This window comes from Scyliorhinus canicula, chromosome 7 (genome assembly GCF_902713615.1).
Source record: "Scyliorhinus canicula chromosome 7, sScyCan1.1, whole genome shotgun sequence".
NCBI classification, from domain to species: domain Eukaryota; kingdom Metazoa; phylum Chordata; class Chondrichthyes; order Carcharhiniformes; family Scyliorhinidae; genus Scyliorhinus; species Scyliorhinus canicula.
Window position 1 is genome coordinate 87544507 of NC_052152.1, and position 17083 is coordinate 87561589.

A 17083-nucleotide genomic window follows, 5' to 3' on the forward strand; every position below is an offset into this window, starting at 1 on the left:
CCCCCCCGGGTTGCTGCTGCCACGACCCCGAACGCCTATCTCTGATCTAAAAAGTCAAGGAAAGGTTGCCACCGCCTGGAGAATCCCTGTACCGACCCTCTCAGGGCAAATTTGATCCTTTCTAGCTGAATATAGCTAGCCATATCGTTAATCCAAGTTTCAACGCTTGGAGGCCTCGCGTCCTTCCATTGAATTAATATCCTTCGTCGAGCCACTAGGGACGCAAAGGCCAGTATTCCGGCCTCCCTAGCCTCCTGTACCCCCGGTTCTACCCCGACCCCAAAGATCGCAAGCCCCCATCCTGGTTTGACCCTGGACCCCACCACCTTCGACACCGTCCTTGCCACCCCCTTCCAGAACCCTTCCAGCACCGGACATGCCCAGAACATATGCACATGGTTCGCTGGGCTTCCCCGACATCTGACACACCTGTCCTCACCCCCAAAGAACCGGCTCATCCTTGTCCCCGTCATGTGAGCTCTATGCAGCACCTTAAATTGAATGAGGCTCAGCCTCGCACACGAGGAGGAAGAATTGACCTTCTCCAGTGCATCCGCCCACGTCCCGTCTTCTATCTGCTCTCCCAGCTCCCCTTCCCACTTGGCTTTCAGCTCCTCCCCCGATGCTTCCTCCGCCTCCTGCATTATCTTGTAGATGTCCGATATCCTCCCCCCTCCGACCCAGACCCCCGAGAGCACCCTATCACTCGCCCCCTTACTGGGGAGCAGGGGGAACCCCTCCACCTGCCGCCTAGCAAATGCCTTCACTTGTAAATATCTGAACATGTTTCCCGGGGGGAGCTCAAACTTCTCCTCCAGCCCTCCCAGGCTCGCAAACCTCCCCTCTATAAACAGGTCCTTCAGCTGCCGTATGCCCACCCTGTACCAGCTCTGAAATCCCCCGTCGATGTTCCCCGGGATGAATCTATGGTTCCCTCTTATTGGCGCCGCCAACAGACCTCCCTTTTCCCCCCTGTGTCGCCTCCACTGCCCCCATATCTTGAGGGTGGCCGCCACCACCGGGCTCGTGGTGTACCTCGTGGGGGGGAGCGGCCATGGTGCCGTTACTAGGGCCCCCAGGCTTGTGTTGCCACAGGACGCCCTCTCCATTCGTTTCCAAGCTGCCCCCTCCCCTTCCATCATCCACTTGCGCACCATCGACACATTTGCCGCCCAGTAATACCCCGAGAGATTGGGTAGTGCCAGCCCTCCACTGCCCCTACTCCGCTCCAAAAAGACCCTCCTCACCCTTGGGGTGCCGCGCGCCCACACGTAGCTCATGATGCTACTCGTCACCTTTTTGAAGAAGGCCCTAGGGAGGAAGATGGGCAAGCACTGAAATAAAAACAAGAACCTTGGGAGGACCGTCATTCTGATTGACTGCACCCTCCCCACCAGCGACAGCGGTACCATGTCCCACCTCTTAAATTCCTCCTCCATCTGTTCCACCAGCCTGGAAAAGTTCAACTTGTGGAGGATCCCCCAGTTCCTTGCCACCTGCACCCCTAAGTACCTAAAGCTCTTTCCTGCTTGCTTGAAGGGGAGTCCCCCAATTCCCTCTCCCTGGTCCCCCGGGTGTATCACAAAAACCTCACTTTTGCCCAAATTTAGTTTGTACCCCGAAAAGTCCCCAAACTCTGCTAATAGTTCCATTATCTCCGGCATTCCCCCTTCTGGGTCTGCCACGTACAGCAGTAGATCATCCGCATACAGCGATACCCGATGTTCCTCCCCTCCCCTAGTCAGTCCTCTCCACCCCCCTGAACCCCTCAGTGCCATCGGCAACGGTTCAATCGCCAGTGCGAAAAGTAAGGGGGATAGGGGACATCCCTGCCTGGTCCCTCGGTGGAGCCCGAAATACTCCGACCTCCTCCCGTTTGTCACTACACTCGCCGTCGGGGCCGAGTAGAGCAACTTCACCCACTTAATAAACCCTTCCCCAAACCCAAACCGTTCCAACATCTCCCACAGGTACTCCCACTCCACCCTATCGAATGCCTTCTCCGCGTCCAGCGCTACCACTATCTCAGCCTCCCCCTCCACTGCCGGCATCATAATTACATTCAGCAATCTCCGCACGTTCGTGTTGAGCTGCCGCCCCTTCACGAACCCCGTCTGGTCCTCATGGATTACCCCTGGCACACAATCCTCTATTCTAGCTGCCAGGATCTTTGCCAGCAACTTGGCATCCACGTTCAGAAGCGAGATAGGCCTGTAGGACCCGCACTGCACGGGGTCTTTATCCCGCTTCAATATCAGGGAGATCAGAGCCTGCGACATTGTCGGGGGCAGAACCCCCCCCTCTCGCGCCTCATTAAAGGCTCGTACCAGTACCGGTCCCACCAAGTCCACATTTTTCTTATAGAATTCCACCGGGAACCCATCTGGCCCCGGCGCCTTCCCCGCTTGCATCTGACCTATTCCCTTGACTAGCTCCTCTAGCCCTATTGGCGCCCCCAGCCCTTCTACCAGCCCCTCCTGGACCCTTGGGAACCTCAATTTGTTTAGGAAGTCCTCCATTCCCCCTCTCCTCGTCGGCGGCTCAGACCGATACAACTCCTTGTAAAAATCCCTGAAGACCCCGTTCACTTCTTGCCCCTTCTGCACTACCTTCCCGCCCCTCTCCTTCACTCCCCCAATCTCCCTAGCCGCATCTCGTTTGCGAAGCTGGTGTGCCAGCATCCTGCTCGCCTTTTCCCCATACTCATAGACCGCGCCCTGCGCCCTTTTCCACTGCGTCTCTGCCTTCCTGGTGGTCAGCAGGTCGAACTTGACCTGCAGGCTGCGCCGTTCTCCCAGCAGCCCCTCCTCTGGTGCCTCCGCATATCTCCTATCCACTTCCAATAGCTCCCCCACCAGCCTCTCCCTCTCCTGCCTCTCCTTTCTTTCTCTGTGTGCCCTTATGGAGATCAGCTCTCCCCTGATCACTGCCTTCAGGGCCTCCCAGACCATCCCCACCTGCACCTCACCCGTGTCATTCAAGTCCAGATAGCTCTCAATGCTCTTCCGGACCCTTTTACACACCTCGTCGTCCGCTAACAGCCCCACATCCAGCCGCCACAGCGGGCGCTGGTCCCGCGCCTCCCCCATTTCCACATCCACCCAATGTGGTGCATGATCAGAGATCGCAATGGCCGAGTACTCAGCTTCCCGTACCCTCGGGATCAGCCCCTGCTCAACACGAAGAAATCGATTCTGGAGTACACTCTATGGACGTGGGAGAAAAAGGAATACTCCCTCGCCCTCGGCCTACCAAACCTCCATGGGTCTACTCCTCCCATCTGCTCCATGTACCCCCTCAGCACTTCTGCCGCTGCCGGCCTCCTATTGGTCCTTGAGCTCGATCTGTCTAGCCCGGGGTCCAGCACTGTGTTAAAGTCCCCCCCCATGATCAAGCCCCCTGCCTCCAGTCCCGGAATGAGGCCCAATAGGCGCCTCATAAAACCCGCGTCATCCCAGTTCGGGGCATATACGTTGACCATCACCACTTTCTCCCCCTGCAGCTTACCCTTCACCATCACATACCTACCCTCCTTATCCGCCACCACCTCCTCCGCCACGAACGACACCCTCTTTCCCACCAGAATCGCCACCCCCCGGTTCTTTGCGTCCAATCCAGAGTGGAACACCTGTCCCACCCACCCCCTTCTCAGGCGAACCTGGTCCACTACCTTCAAATGGGTCTCCTGTAACATTGCTACATCAGCCTTCAGTCCCTTCAGGTGTGAGAATACCCTTGATCTCTTGACCGGCCCATTCAGCCCCCTCACGTTCCAAGTGATCAGCCGGGTCGCGGGACGACCCGCCCCCTTCCCCTGCCGATTAGCCATGTCCTGTTCCCTGCTCGCCCGGGTCGACCCTCCCCTTCTGACCCGCTCCCCATGGCGATGGCCCCCTCCCCCCCACCCCTCCAGTCCTCCACTTCCCGTTCCTGGTCTTTCCAGCAGCAACCCGGTGTCCCTCCCTAACACCCCCCCCCCCCCCCCCCCCCCCCCCCCAGGCTAGGACCCCTCCTAGCCGCGATGTACCCTCCATCGTACTCCCGTAAGTCAGCTGGTTTACGCTGACCTGGCTGCTCCTGCCACACTCCGACTCCTCCCGGCTCGGGGGGGGGGGGGGGGGGGGGCCCCCCCCCCCTTGCCACTCCTCCCTGGCCCCGCTCCAACGCGGGAAAGGGTCGCCATTGCTAGCCACGCCCCGCGCTCCTCCCCTCCCCCCTCCTCTGCCCCGCGCGCGGGAAAACAGAGGAAAGCCCGCGCTTTCGCCCTGCCACACCCCACCCCGCCATCTTCAGTTCCACCCCCGTCCCCGTCCATGCCTGTAAAGAACCCCCCCTAGGAGCCCATATCCCCGATCTGCTCTCCCCCCCGTCCCGCCTCCCCAACTTAACATTATAAATAACAGATAGATAACAAATAACAATGTACTTAACAGTCGCCCTCTACCAAACAATATAAATAACCATAAATAACCATGAATAACCACAATAACAATAAGTAAGGGAAGTTGGCAAAGGGGGGAAAAAACATCAGAAGAAAAACCCAAAGCAAGAGTTCAGGATCCAAACAAAGAAAGAAGAAAAAAAAAGGAAACCGTTCCAATAAGAGTTGCCCAGTTCCGACCCAGCCGAAAAAAAAACCGCTTGTTCAGCTGAAAGTACCCGAGCGGCTACGGCCGCCAAGTATCCCCTGGGTCTAATTCGAGTCCAGTTTCTCTTCCTGTACAAAGGCCCACGCCTCCTCTGGGGACTCAAAATAGTGGTGTTGGTTCTTGTAGGTGACCCACAAGCGCGCTGGCTGCAGCATTCCGAACCTGATCCGTTTTGCATGTAGCACCGCCTTCGTCCGGTTGTACCGGGCCCGCCGCTTTGCCACCTCCGCACTCCAGTCCTGGTAGACCCTCACCGTCGAATTCTCCCACTTGCTGCTCCTTTCCCTCTTGGCCCACTCCAGCACTCTCTCACGATCGCTGAGTCGCTGGAACCGCACCAGCACCGCCCTCGGGGGCTCATTTGCTCTTGACTTCCTAGCCATGACCCTGTAGGCCTCTTCCAGCTCCAGGGGCGAAGGGACAGCCCCTGCCCCCATCAGGGAGCTCAGCATTTCTGCTACGTATCCCGGGAGGTCTGACCCCTCCAGGCCTTCTGCCAGGCCCAAGATCCTCAGGTTCTTCCGCCTCATTCGGGTATCCAGCTCCTCAAAACGGCTCTGCCATTTCAGGTGGAGTGCCTCGTGCACCTCTACCTTTCCCACGAGGACCGTGGCCTCCTCCTCCCTCGCAGTCATCTCCTGCTGCAGCTCCCGAATCGACGCCTCTTGGGTCGCCTGGGCTCCCATCAGCCTGGTGGTCGTCGCATTCATTGACTCCAAGAGCTCCATTTTCAGCTCCGTAAAGAAGCGCAGGAGAGCGGCCTGCTGCTCCTCCGCCCATTTCCTCCATTCCTCGGGTGCGCCACCGGCCGCCATTTTGGTCTTCTTCCCCCGCTTTTTTTGGGGAGCTGCTGTTGCTTTCTTTACCACCCCACTCCGGGTACCGACCATAAAGTTGGTCTGGTTCTCCTCAAGGAGCCTTCCCCCACCGGGATTTGTCCTTCCAGCGCCGTTGGGGCCCTCCAATCGGCCCGAAAACACCTTTGTAGCAGGAGCCGCCAAACGTGCGACTTAGCTGGTCATAGCCGCAACCGGAAGTCGGGAGTTCCTGGTTTTAATCTCGACATTTTTCTTGGTTTCGTCTGACAACAAAAACCATGCCAGAGGGTCCTCCAAAGGCACTCGCTCTCTCTTGGAGGACTTCCTCAGCCTCAGGAAACATGATGGCTTGTGTCTGGACTTTCCCTGCTATAGATGAGAGCTAAATACCTCAACAGTTTCCATGGTATGATTTATCCCTATCTTGGAGATATAGAGGGCGATCTTAAGCCCACCAGTGTCATCCACAGGATCGGCAGTGCGGGCGGAAAGTCCTACGAGATTCAGGAAACGCTATTCACACCGGAGAGATCGGGTTTTCCGATTTTCCCCACGCCATGCTGGGGACTTCGCGTGGTTTATGCCCACAAAGGGTGTGAACATCATTTCAATAGTTTTACGTGTGATTAAATATTATTAGCAGACCCCCTGCCACATGATCCCCCATCACTAAACGTGTTTACAACAGGTTTGGCAAAACCAGAAGCAGTGGAGGGATCCCTACAGGTGCACGGGGAAGTATAACCCGGGTAGAGGGACATGCCCGACTAGTGCCATGGCACTGCCCCCTGGCACAGGTTGCAGCACTAACCTGTGCCGGGGGTACTTCAAAGGATAAGCGTTTGTGGGAGCCCCATGGTGAGGGAAGGTGCATTAATGTGTGGTGGGGGGAAGGGGGGGGGCGCCAGAAAGAGCAGACACGGGGTGGGGGAGGGGGAGGGGACTGCCGGTGATACTTCTCTGTTGTTGGTTTTGGGGGGGGGGGGGAGGGTGCGGTTCAATACCAGCGATGAATGTCAGAGGTGGGGGATGGGAGAGGGGGGGGGGGGGGGGCAGGATGCTGACGATGAATGTTGGACTGGGGTGTTGGTGCAAGAGCCCCCAATACCTCCATGACAGGTTCTGAGGGGTGTTAGGCTGTAGTGATGATTGGGGTGCCCTTTGAAGATGGCATCGCTATCTCTGCGGAATTGGTTGCCGGCTCCGAGAGTCTCGCCAGAATGACAGGGAAACAACACCCGCTCGGTTATTTTTCTCGGAGAGGTTCAGGGTGCGATTTCTCCAACCAGTGGCCCCGCGCCAATCCCAAGAGAGGCCCTTTGGTGGGGGGGGGGGGGGGGGGGGTCTGAACCACACGCGAGTCACCGGATCTGTGGCATCCAGCATGATCTGGATCATGCGCTTGCTGGTCATGATCCAGGTAATCATGCCTACATCGAGATATTCATGGCAAGTTTGAGGCAGTCTCCTGATTTCTGGGAGTCACCAGCCTCACCGGCGACGCCTCACCAGCGAGGCCTCACCTGGGCACTGATTAGTACTGGTCTCCACAAGCCAAGACCAGGCACGGTGGTCACTCCGGGGGTCTCGGAACCCATTGGAGCCACCCGGGGATCAGGGACATGGCAAGACAGTCCCCTGGCACTGGAAGGGGGTCAATGGCAGTGCCAGGGTGGCACTATCAAGGTGCCAAGTTTGCAGTTCCAAGGGCTAGTCCCTGAGGGGGGATTTGCCCAATGAAGGCCGGGTGTGCAGGGCAGTGGGGGTGTTCTAAAGAGGCATCATGAAAGTTGGCAAGGTGAAGGGAGTTTCTGAAAGGGGAGGAGGCCTTCACAATCCCATAGTGGGGTATGCTCCCTTGGGGGTTTCGGACAATGCCCCAATGCCTACAAGGATGGATGGATGGATGTAGGGCAGGTTCGCCCTCATGCCTGGGTCGTGGTGCGGGGCACACACTAACTTTCAGTGGTGGGGGTCGCATTATCCATGTGTTGGTGGGTGTAGGGGCCCTCAACCTCACTTTGAGATCAGACACCCTTTCAAGATGACACCGTGAAATGACAGATAGCATGGTCACTGCCAAGGTGGCAGGTTTGCACTGTCAAGGTGCACACGATCAGGCCGGGGTTGCCTGGTGTGGGTGTTGGGGGGGTTGGGGTGTTGGTCTGGCCAGGAAGTTCAGTTCCCCACCGTTGCAAAAATTTCTAAATTTGGGATTGACCGGTGAGAAATTTCCCAAGCCCCAAAAAACTGACCAAGTGTGAGTGGATACCGATCTGGGTCTCACCCAAAAGGCCTATGAAAACATCCTGCCAAACTCACCCAAAATGACACTTAGGTGCAATCGGTACAAAGTCCCTGAGCGAGCACCTTTAGCCACGTGTTTCCTGGCACTCGCAGTGTCAAAAACCACATGGCTATTTAACGCAACTTGTGTTGAATAAGGATCTTGAACAGTAAATACATGGCCAAGGCCACACATAGCCCCGTTTTTTACAATGGGGTGCTCTGCTCGCTGGAGCACCCCATTGAAGTGAGAGATCAGGTCGCCATTTTTAAATGGCGTCTTGTCCCGATCTCTGAGGCCCCCCAAAAATTCCCAACCTCCCCCCCCCCAGCCCAAATGCAATATGGGAGGGATCCCCGGTCTCCCCCCAACACCCCAACCCCCCCAACACCCACACCAGTCAACCCCGGCCTGATCATGTGCACGCACAAAATGCCAGCTTGGCACCTTGACAGTGCAAACCTGGCATCTTGGCAGTGACCATGCTAGCTGGTAGTGCCATCTGGGCATCTTGGCAGTACCAGGCTGGCACCAGCAGTGCCAGGGCACTACCCTGCCCAAAGGGCATGCAGCTGTGGGCCTCCCATCCCCTTGGAGACCCCCACGAATGCCATTCCGTTTGGTCCCCATTTGTGGGGACCAATAGCAAACAGCGCTCGCCCGGTCCCAGTGGAGGCATCAGTGCCGGAGTCATTCAGGACATGCTAATGGGTCAGCAATCTCACTGTGGTAGTCACCACTAGCAGATTATATGTATTACGGTAAGACACATACTGGAGGTACATGGGTAAATCCCTGCCTGCTGGCTCTGTCCAGTAGGAGGCGTATAAATGTCTGTGCTCGCCGGTGCTGCAGCAATTCTGGTAGCAGCTACAGGAGGCACAACACTTTGCTCAATAAAGCCTTGATTATTCAACTACTCTCGTCTTTGTGGTAATTGATAGTGCATCACTCACCACGTGGACTTTCGGTGGCAGCCATGGAGTGAGTGGTCACACACAGGGCAGCTCCAGTCCAAAGGCTCTTATTACCCGAAACTGGGAGTATTTTGACAGGAGTGTAGATGAAGGTGTGGAGGAGAAGATCACCTCCGGGAGTGGTATGTCTGCTGGTTATCAGACCCGGCAGAACATAAGAACATAAGAACTAGGAGCAAGAGTAGGCCATCTGGCCCCTCGAGCCTGCTCCGCCATTCAATGAGATCATGGCTGATCTTTTGTGGACTCAGCTCCACTTTCCGGCCCGAACACCATAACCCTTAATCCCTTTATTCTTCAAAAATAAGAAGGTGAATGACCTGGCCAAGGAACTAGAAGAGACCTGTGATGCAGCAACAATCAGCAGAGGGGGAAGGGTCGCCGCAGGTTGGAAAACCCCAGATGGAGTAACTGATGGCGTTTATGAAAGAGGAGTTTTGCCAACAAAGAAAGGAAATGCAGGAAAACCGATTGACGGCCATCGGGAGAGCGGTTATACCCCTGAAAGGCTTGATGGAGAAAGTTCAGAAGTGTTTGGAGGCACACGGGTCACAGATGTGGAAGATGGAGAAGGTGATGTCGGACAACAATAATCAGGTGGTAGCATTGGAGGCAGAGGTGGGGCTCCTGGTGGACCTTTGCAAGGCATTAAGAGCAAAGATAGAGGAGCAGAAGAACAGATCTAGAAGGCAGAACCGCGCATCGTTGGCCTGCCCGAAGGAGTGGAAGGCACGAGTGCCGCGAGACACGTCTCGAGGATGCTGGTGAGGCTGGTGGCCACGGGGATGCAGGACAAGGCCCCACAGGTGGCTAGAGCGCACAGATCTCTAAGGCAGAAGCCAAGAGCAGGGGAGCCACCGCAGGCAATGATTTTAAGGCCTGGGTGGGGGGTACTCATATGGCCGGTGGCGCTCTGCACATTGGGCAGTCAATGAAGTACGCAGCTGAATGGCTGCCTTGTAGGCCATGGAAACGAAGCTCCATGCCCGGACACAGGGGGTCAACCCAACTCAACGGCCCATCTCCTAGTCACCCCCGGCTAATCCCCCCTGCCCTGACAGCCGCCCCCAGCCAGCCGCACGTCTGTCAGCCCACTGTTGCTATTTTGGAAATTTTTCTTACCTCCTCTCTCTTCCTCAGGAGTCACGGGGCCCGGCTCCTGTTTTTAAATACTACAAGTGAACTACACTGGCGTCACTTCTGCCTGGTAGGTGGAGAATCGCGGGAGGTGAGAGAGTACTGGGTCAAGCCCGTTAATGCATGCTACTGTATGTTTTGCATACCCATGTCGGCTTGAGGCGTGGAATGCATTCATGGCACCAACAAGGCTCCAGCGCATGACGGTCTGTTGGGCGCCCGTAACTGACCTCGAGTTTCAGATGACAGCCGATCCTCTGCCCGATTGTGATTCTGACATCACTGAATGGAGAATCCACCCCACAGTCATCCTTCACCTGTAGTGGATTGCATTTTGATTGACAGCCACCTCCCCACACCCCCTTCAGCCTTTCTGTCATAGGAGGCCCTACCAGGAACAGTGAGTTCCCAATTGTGATTGGTGATAATGAAGGGCCTGCTGCAGTACAAGGTAATTAAGTAATTGGGTGTGCGCCTCAACAAGAAGGTGCCCTCTCAGTCATTTTTGAAAAAGCATTAATAAAAAAATACAGAAAGCAACCAAGCCTTCACTGTGCCGGGGGTGTGGGGACAAGGGAGGGGGCTGGCGGGCATGCCGGTGATGGAGAAATGTGGAGTCACTCTATAGGGGACCTTTGGTTATACCCCCACCAGTAGGCCTACCAACCTACCGGGTGCTCGCTTCCAGGTGGTTGATTTGCCCATTGTGCTGGGAAACTGAAAATTCCCATTCGGCCTTCATTGACTACTTCCAACAATGCTTTTTAATGGGCTTAATTGTATGCTCACCTCCTGAATTCCGGGCTCGGAAAGTCATGTTGGCCAATATAGGATCAGGAAGCTGACATGCCACCCAACCTTAAGTTTCTGACCCCATTTGTCTCCATATCCCTCTGCGATGGGCCTGCAAATTCAGGCCATTGAGTCACCCATACGTCATGATTCAAGATATGAAATAAATAAAAATGGCAAAATGTTTGTGAGGTACATTGTTATTCAGACATTTTAATTCTCAGAATTGTAAAACACTTAGATTTAATATTTGACAATATAGAAATAATTTCAATACGTGAGAAAGATATAAACATTGAAACTGAGATGTTGAAGCATTTACAGAAACATTGATGTTGTATATCCTCTGAGATGGCTGTATCAAGATAAATAATACAGTAGTATATTCTATTGTAATTATCTATTTTGGTCAAAAGTGAATGACAATTCTCCATGGCTTGTTTTTCTATGAGGTATAATCGGATCAGTATAAATTTGGAAGAGACAATAATTTGAATGAACATTTCTCTATTACCATAATACTTATAGCAAAATGTCTCCACTCACCTCCTTTTAAGATTTATTACAAGGTGCAATAAATAGTACAGTAAAGTAACCCTTCTAACAAATCACACAGGGACATCCATTCTATTGTGAGAGATGAACTGAACTGTCAATAAGATGATACTATACAGTTTGGCAGTGGCCACTTCTCAAATTCATTGCACACATTTAGTTCAGAGAAGGCTTACACATTTTTAAAGAACGGTTTGGCTATTTATATATTTTGGATTTATCCTTTATTCGTTTTAACATTGTTAAGTTGTGTTGCAATCAATGGCAGAATTAAGCTTGTACTTTTTGTTTATTTAATACTTAAGCTGAATAACCTATATTTCTCACCTTGTACAAGCCCAGCTACTTTATATATTTTATCTCCTGCTTGTTCTAAAGAACAGTTTAAAACTTTGACAAACATTTGAGCAGAGGGTGGAAGAATATGTACAGATTGTGACTGAAAGATGTCTTAAAGAAATAAATCTTGTGCAGCCAGTCTGAAGATCGTAGAATCAGTAAAAGGTAGTCATTCAATTTGCCTGCCACTTCTATTTTCAAATATCATGGATCTCCTTTGAGGTTGGTAGAAACAACTTGTTGAGGTCTCCAGCCTCTGCCCATTTTTTGGCATGCTCATTCGACTTCGAAGAGTGACACCTGGCTCTGGCCCTTTCTGACTGTCATTAAGTTCATGTGCGTAGCTGCTAGGGGCTGAGAGATCCAATTCTGTAGGCGACTGCTGCTCAGGGCTGGATTGTACTGGACTAAGATGCACCTTTTTGGAGTCAATGGGAGAAGGCCGTTCCACACTAGGCCAGGGTGGGCTGAACAGGATGAGGCTTTGAGGCCTGCCTGCCTTTGATCTGTGCTGTGCATGCCGCATAAACCCAGATTTTTGTTGGACTGGAGATCGCTCCATTCTTGAAGGGGTTGGACTGGCGGTTACATCCTCCCCATTTGCTTTGCAGGTTCTTTTCAGAATTGGTGCCTCTTGGGTAGCTTTGGGCTGCACAAGCGAGGTCTCTGGTGAAACTGTACAACTTCCATGTTCAGGTCTTTGAAACTTGGGGAGGCCATTTTCTTTCCCGTCTTTACATTCTGCTACTGAAGAATTGACCAAAGAGGAATCCAGTCTATTTGTGTTCTCAGGACTACTCTGTTCACATACTGTAATGGGTTGCAAAATCGTTAATACTTTATCCAGGGGGAGAGAGGGAGGAGTGAGATTATTTTTTGCCAAAGGTTGAGGGACTTGGGTAAACTGCACTTTTGGTGGGATGACAGGAATGGCTTTGACTTGACATGTCTTTATCATGTAAGTCATTCGAACAGCAGTGACACCAATTGGGAATGATTGAATTGGATAACCATCAGATAAAGGAGGCTGGTCATTGACCATAGGGTATAAAACAAGTAATGAGTCCTCATCATTTGACTTCAAGCAGCCTTCCTGATTTCTATCAGGCGTTATCCTTATGGGTTCAGTTCCTGCAGACTTTAAACAAGGTGTTGCCCCTGCGCTTAAAATGCATAAACTCTCTGATTCCTTGAACGATAATGGATTGTCTTCAGTTAATGAAACATGCGGCTGATTACTTGTAGAGATTCCGTCCACTTCTTCTGGGAAATTTACAGATTTAGTTAGAGGGGAGCCATTCTTTAAACACTCACCATTGTGAATTTCTAAAGAAGTCTCTGGGTTCAAGTCAATATCATTGTTAGAAAATTGAGATGATGTATTGTTAAGACCTTCAAGAGATATTATCTCTGTACATACATCAGAAGATAATATCACCTGTCTTTCACCCAGTGTTAGTATTGGTGACATTAATGTCAAACATTCTTCCTCATCTTCCGTAGCTTCACCCAGCTGGGCCGAATGGGAACTCTGCAGTTTTATTGTGTCATTGTCCATCCAGCCTTCAGGTAGGAGGAGCTCACTGCTATCGGTTTCTAATGCCGCACATTTATGATTTGACTGAATATCTGTTAAATGCTCCTTTTGATCACATTTGCCACTGGATAGATTAACTGTCGGATGTTCATTCTGCATGTCGAGGACATCTTCTGGACAGGCTCCTGAATGATTGACATCTGTTTTTGATTTTGGTTCAGGTTTGTTAGAGATATTATCCCTGATGCAGGGGTCTGAGCACTGATATTCATGGACAACAGTTGGACATTGATACTTTTCATCTGAAGTAGGATCGATCAATTGCTTTGGATCAGATTTTGGATCATTTGAGATGAAACAATCTGTATAAATTCCTAAACATGTTATTGGTGGGCTCTCGATTGGTGTTGTCAAATTGTTTTCATCTGATATCAATTGAGTAAGCTCCACCTTTGACGAATCACTTAACAGGGGCTCAGTAGATGGACCTTGCTGAGGCTGAGTCGAGCTAGGATCAGATATCTTGGTGCTACTTCCTTCACTCGTATTTACATTATTTACGATGTTTAGCCACACCTCTTCCGTGTTACTTTCGACCATTGGAAGGCGGCTTTGTAAGAAAAGGTCGGGGAGACTGTGTATTCTTTGATGTCCTTTAAACTTTAGTCTTACTGGGGCATCAGCCGGGAGCTTGTCCTCAACCTTGTCATGTGACTGAACAAATAATTCCTCCACCTTTTCTTGAAAGTTGTTCGTCACAGTGACCTCCTCCGGTTCAGTGATCACGAGCTCTTTAGCATCCGGCCACAATTGGTCCATAAACGCCTTAGCAGAGGATTCTGTGTCCTGTGAAAATACACACAACATAATAAAGCCTTCATTTTGTACAGTGAAATGGGATTTTTCACATTTGTTAATTGCTTTTGCTGACTAGTGCATCAGAGGTGGGAGTGTGTTGCTGCCTGTCATTATAAGTCTATGGGTGCTTATATATTGGAGTAAGCTGGAGGATAGTTCAGTTGAGTTAATGCACTGCATAATGTTCTTAGACATAGATCGAGAACGTTCAGTGGCTGGATCATGCTTGGTTAACTGATCTCAGCTAAAGGAAACAATTAGATAAATCCTGGAGTGCGGGGATTCTAGCAGAATTCTCGCTCCCATTAACTCCTGTTGAAAAATACATGTGTAGCTATGGAGTGTGCCTGTCTTTGATGGTGCTCACGGTCAAATCAACCATCAGCACCCTGTCTTATCGTAGGTATGAAGTATGGCCAGGCAGGTGCGGTACCAGAGGGTTGATAGCACTTACAGAACTGTTCTCCGGTTTGAGTTGTCATATTGAAAAAAAAAAAGAACTCTGCCTTTATGTCATGTCTTATGAGGACCTCAGGATGTCTCCAGGTACGTTACCAACAACTGGCTACTTCTGACGTGCAGTCACTGATGTTACATGGGTAAGTGTGACAGCCAGTCTGCATGCAGCAATGTCCCGGACAATCTGCATTTTCTGACTGAGGAAGAAATATTGGCCAGGGCAGTTGGGAGAACTCCTTCATTTTTCTTTGAATACCACCAAGGAATCCTTTACATCCACCTAAATAGGTAGGCCCTTTATTAGTTGAATATCTCATCTGAAAAATGGTACCTCCGAGAGCCCAACACTCCTTTCATACAGCACTGACATATCAACCTAGATTTTGTAATCCTGTGGTGAGACTTAAACTGACAGGTTTAATATATCACATGGGACAGTGATAGCACTGAGCTAAACTGACACTGCAGGAAAATAATATCACATGGGACAGTGATAGCACTGAGCTAAACTGACACTGCAGGAAAATAATTCAAAACTATAAGACCTTGAGGTCAACAGAGAACGCATATTGAGAATTCAAGTGTGGAGATTAATCGGCTTGCTAAATTTTCTGTCCATTCATTTTAACAGATGGAAATTCAGCAGAGTTTGTTGAATTTGGTTTGAAACAAGTCATATATGACTCAAATTGTTGGGCATGATTCAGCAAACCCCATTGTGCCTGACGTGGATTGAGGCGCAACCGGTGAATCGCACGGAAACCCCAAATCGGGCTCCGCGCTGGGCCGATTGTGAGTCACCTGACTCGTTCCTCCCGGTGCGAGCTGGATCTTTCCCTCACTGGATTCATTTAATTACCCAGATGTCAGGTTCATCTGATGCCCTGGACTCACCAGCCAAGCCTGGGCGACCTCGCCAGGATGCTGTTCAGTACTGGTCCACACAAACGTGGATCAGTCATAAGGGCACCCGAGAGTGTCTCCCAGGCCATTGGAGTCCCCCGGGTGGTCAGGCACAGAGTAGGGTGGGGAGCAGGCACTCTCCCTGACACCCACGCCCGGGCACCTTGACATTTCCAGCCTGGCAGTGGCGCACTGGCTGTAACACCCTGGGGCCCGGGGGGGGGGGGGGGGGGGGGGGGGGTGAGGAAGAGTTCCCAGGGGCCTCCCCAAGATTGGAGAGGTAAGGAAGGGACCAAAAGTGCATGGGGTGCCTGAAAAGGGGAGTGGGGGGCGGGGTGAGATCAGGGCTGCTGGACAAAATGGCACCCTGACCTGTGAGGAGCCATTAGCTTCAGCATACCAGCAGGAAATCCCTCTAAGTGAAGGCTTGGGGGGGAAACTCCCCGAGGCCAAAAACAGCAAAGTGGTGTTAGATAGCGGGAGGTTTCTCGGTGCCAAACACCCTGTGAAATGTGCTGTTCAGCAGACTTTAACTTGAGTCTGTTGAATGGCGCCGGTTATTTCTACTTATCCCGCCACAGATGCTGCCAGAGCTACTGAGTTTTTCCAGCATTTTCTGTTTTTATTTCAGCAGAATTTGTTGTTCTCTGTCTGACTTTCCAGTACGCAGGACTGCGAGAAGGCGATCTGCTCCAGGAGCTAGGGTTTATCAAGCCTGCCTTTAAATCCCAATGACAACGAGAAGTCAAAGCACTCGTATTCATTCCTTCCACTAGAGGACATCTGTGCTACATATCAATGGAAGGCTGATAAAGCCCCTTCAGTCCTTACATTGAACTAAAAATGATATTTTGCAAAAAAAAAATCAAAATTCTGCAGTGCAAGGAAGGAATAATTGGATAGATTGGTTTGTATTGCAGTATAAAACACAAATATTTATTGGATTTTCCCCAAGAGCAAATAATCCTCTCATAATCACTTGGATCAGAAAACTGAGAATTTCTGCTGAAGGGAAATATTCAAATGGTAAATGGTGATTCGCAGTCAAAGGAAGGGAGATAGGTTACCCCACCACATTTTCCAGAGTCAAGCTAGTTGAAATAGGCAGCACATTGTCTAGCACTGCTGCCTCACAGCACCAGGGACCTGGGTTCAATTCTGACCTTGGGTGAGTGTGTGGAGTTTGCACGTTCTCCCTGTGACAGAGTGGGTTTCGTCTGGGTGCTGCAGTTTCCTCCGAAAGTCCAAAGATATGCAAGTTACGTGGATTGGCCATGCTAAAATTGCTCCTTAGTATGCAGGTTATGTGGGGTTGTGGGGATAGAGTGCAGTGGACCTAGGTAAGGTGCTCTTTTAGAAGGTTGGTGCAGACTCAAATGGGCGGGATGGCCTTCTTTTGCACTTACAGGATTCTATAATTCCCAAAAGGATTAATCACTTCCAAAAATTGATTCCAAGAAGGACCTGTGTGATAGTACCACTTCTGACTGGATATTGTGTGGGGGATCAGGGGTTATGGGGAGAAGGCAGGAGAATGGGGATGAGAAAAATATCAGCCATGATTGAATGGCGGAGCAGACTCGATGGGCCAAGTGGCCTAATTCTGCTCCTATGTCTTATGGTTTTATGGAAGGGGGTTGCATTTAAAGCCTGCAGCAGCGTAAGGGACCGCTCTACAGCAAAACCAATTTTGGTAGTTCAACCTCAAAGTACATGCTTGAAGAATGACGGTTTGCAAGCTCAAGGCAGTTGTGACATTTTCAGTGACATTG

At 51.4% G+C, this 17083-nt stretch overlaps 1 protein-coding gene across 4 annotated transcripts in view; it reads right to left on the reverse strand.

Moving 5' to 3' along the window:
• Positions 1–10844: 10844 nt before the first annotated feature.
• arhgap31 (Rho GTPase activating protein 31) overlaps positions 10845–17083 on the reverse strand; it is a 133148-nt gene continuing 126909 nt past the window's right edge. For all 4 annotated transcript variants that reach the window (XM_038802387.1, XM_038802386.1, XM_038802385.1 and 1 more), the window contains one exon: positions 10845–13937. In XM_038802387.1, the coding sequence (XP_038658315.1) occupies positions 11724–13937 (2214 nt within the window). In that variant the 3' untranslated portion in view covers positions 10845–11723. The remainder of the gene's footprint in view (positions 13938–17083) is intronic.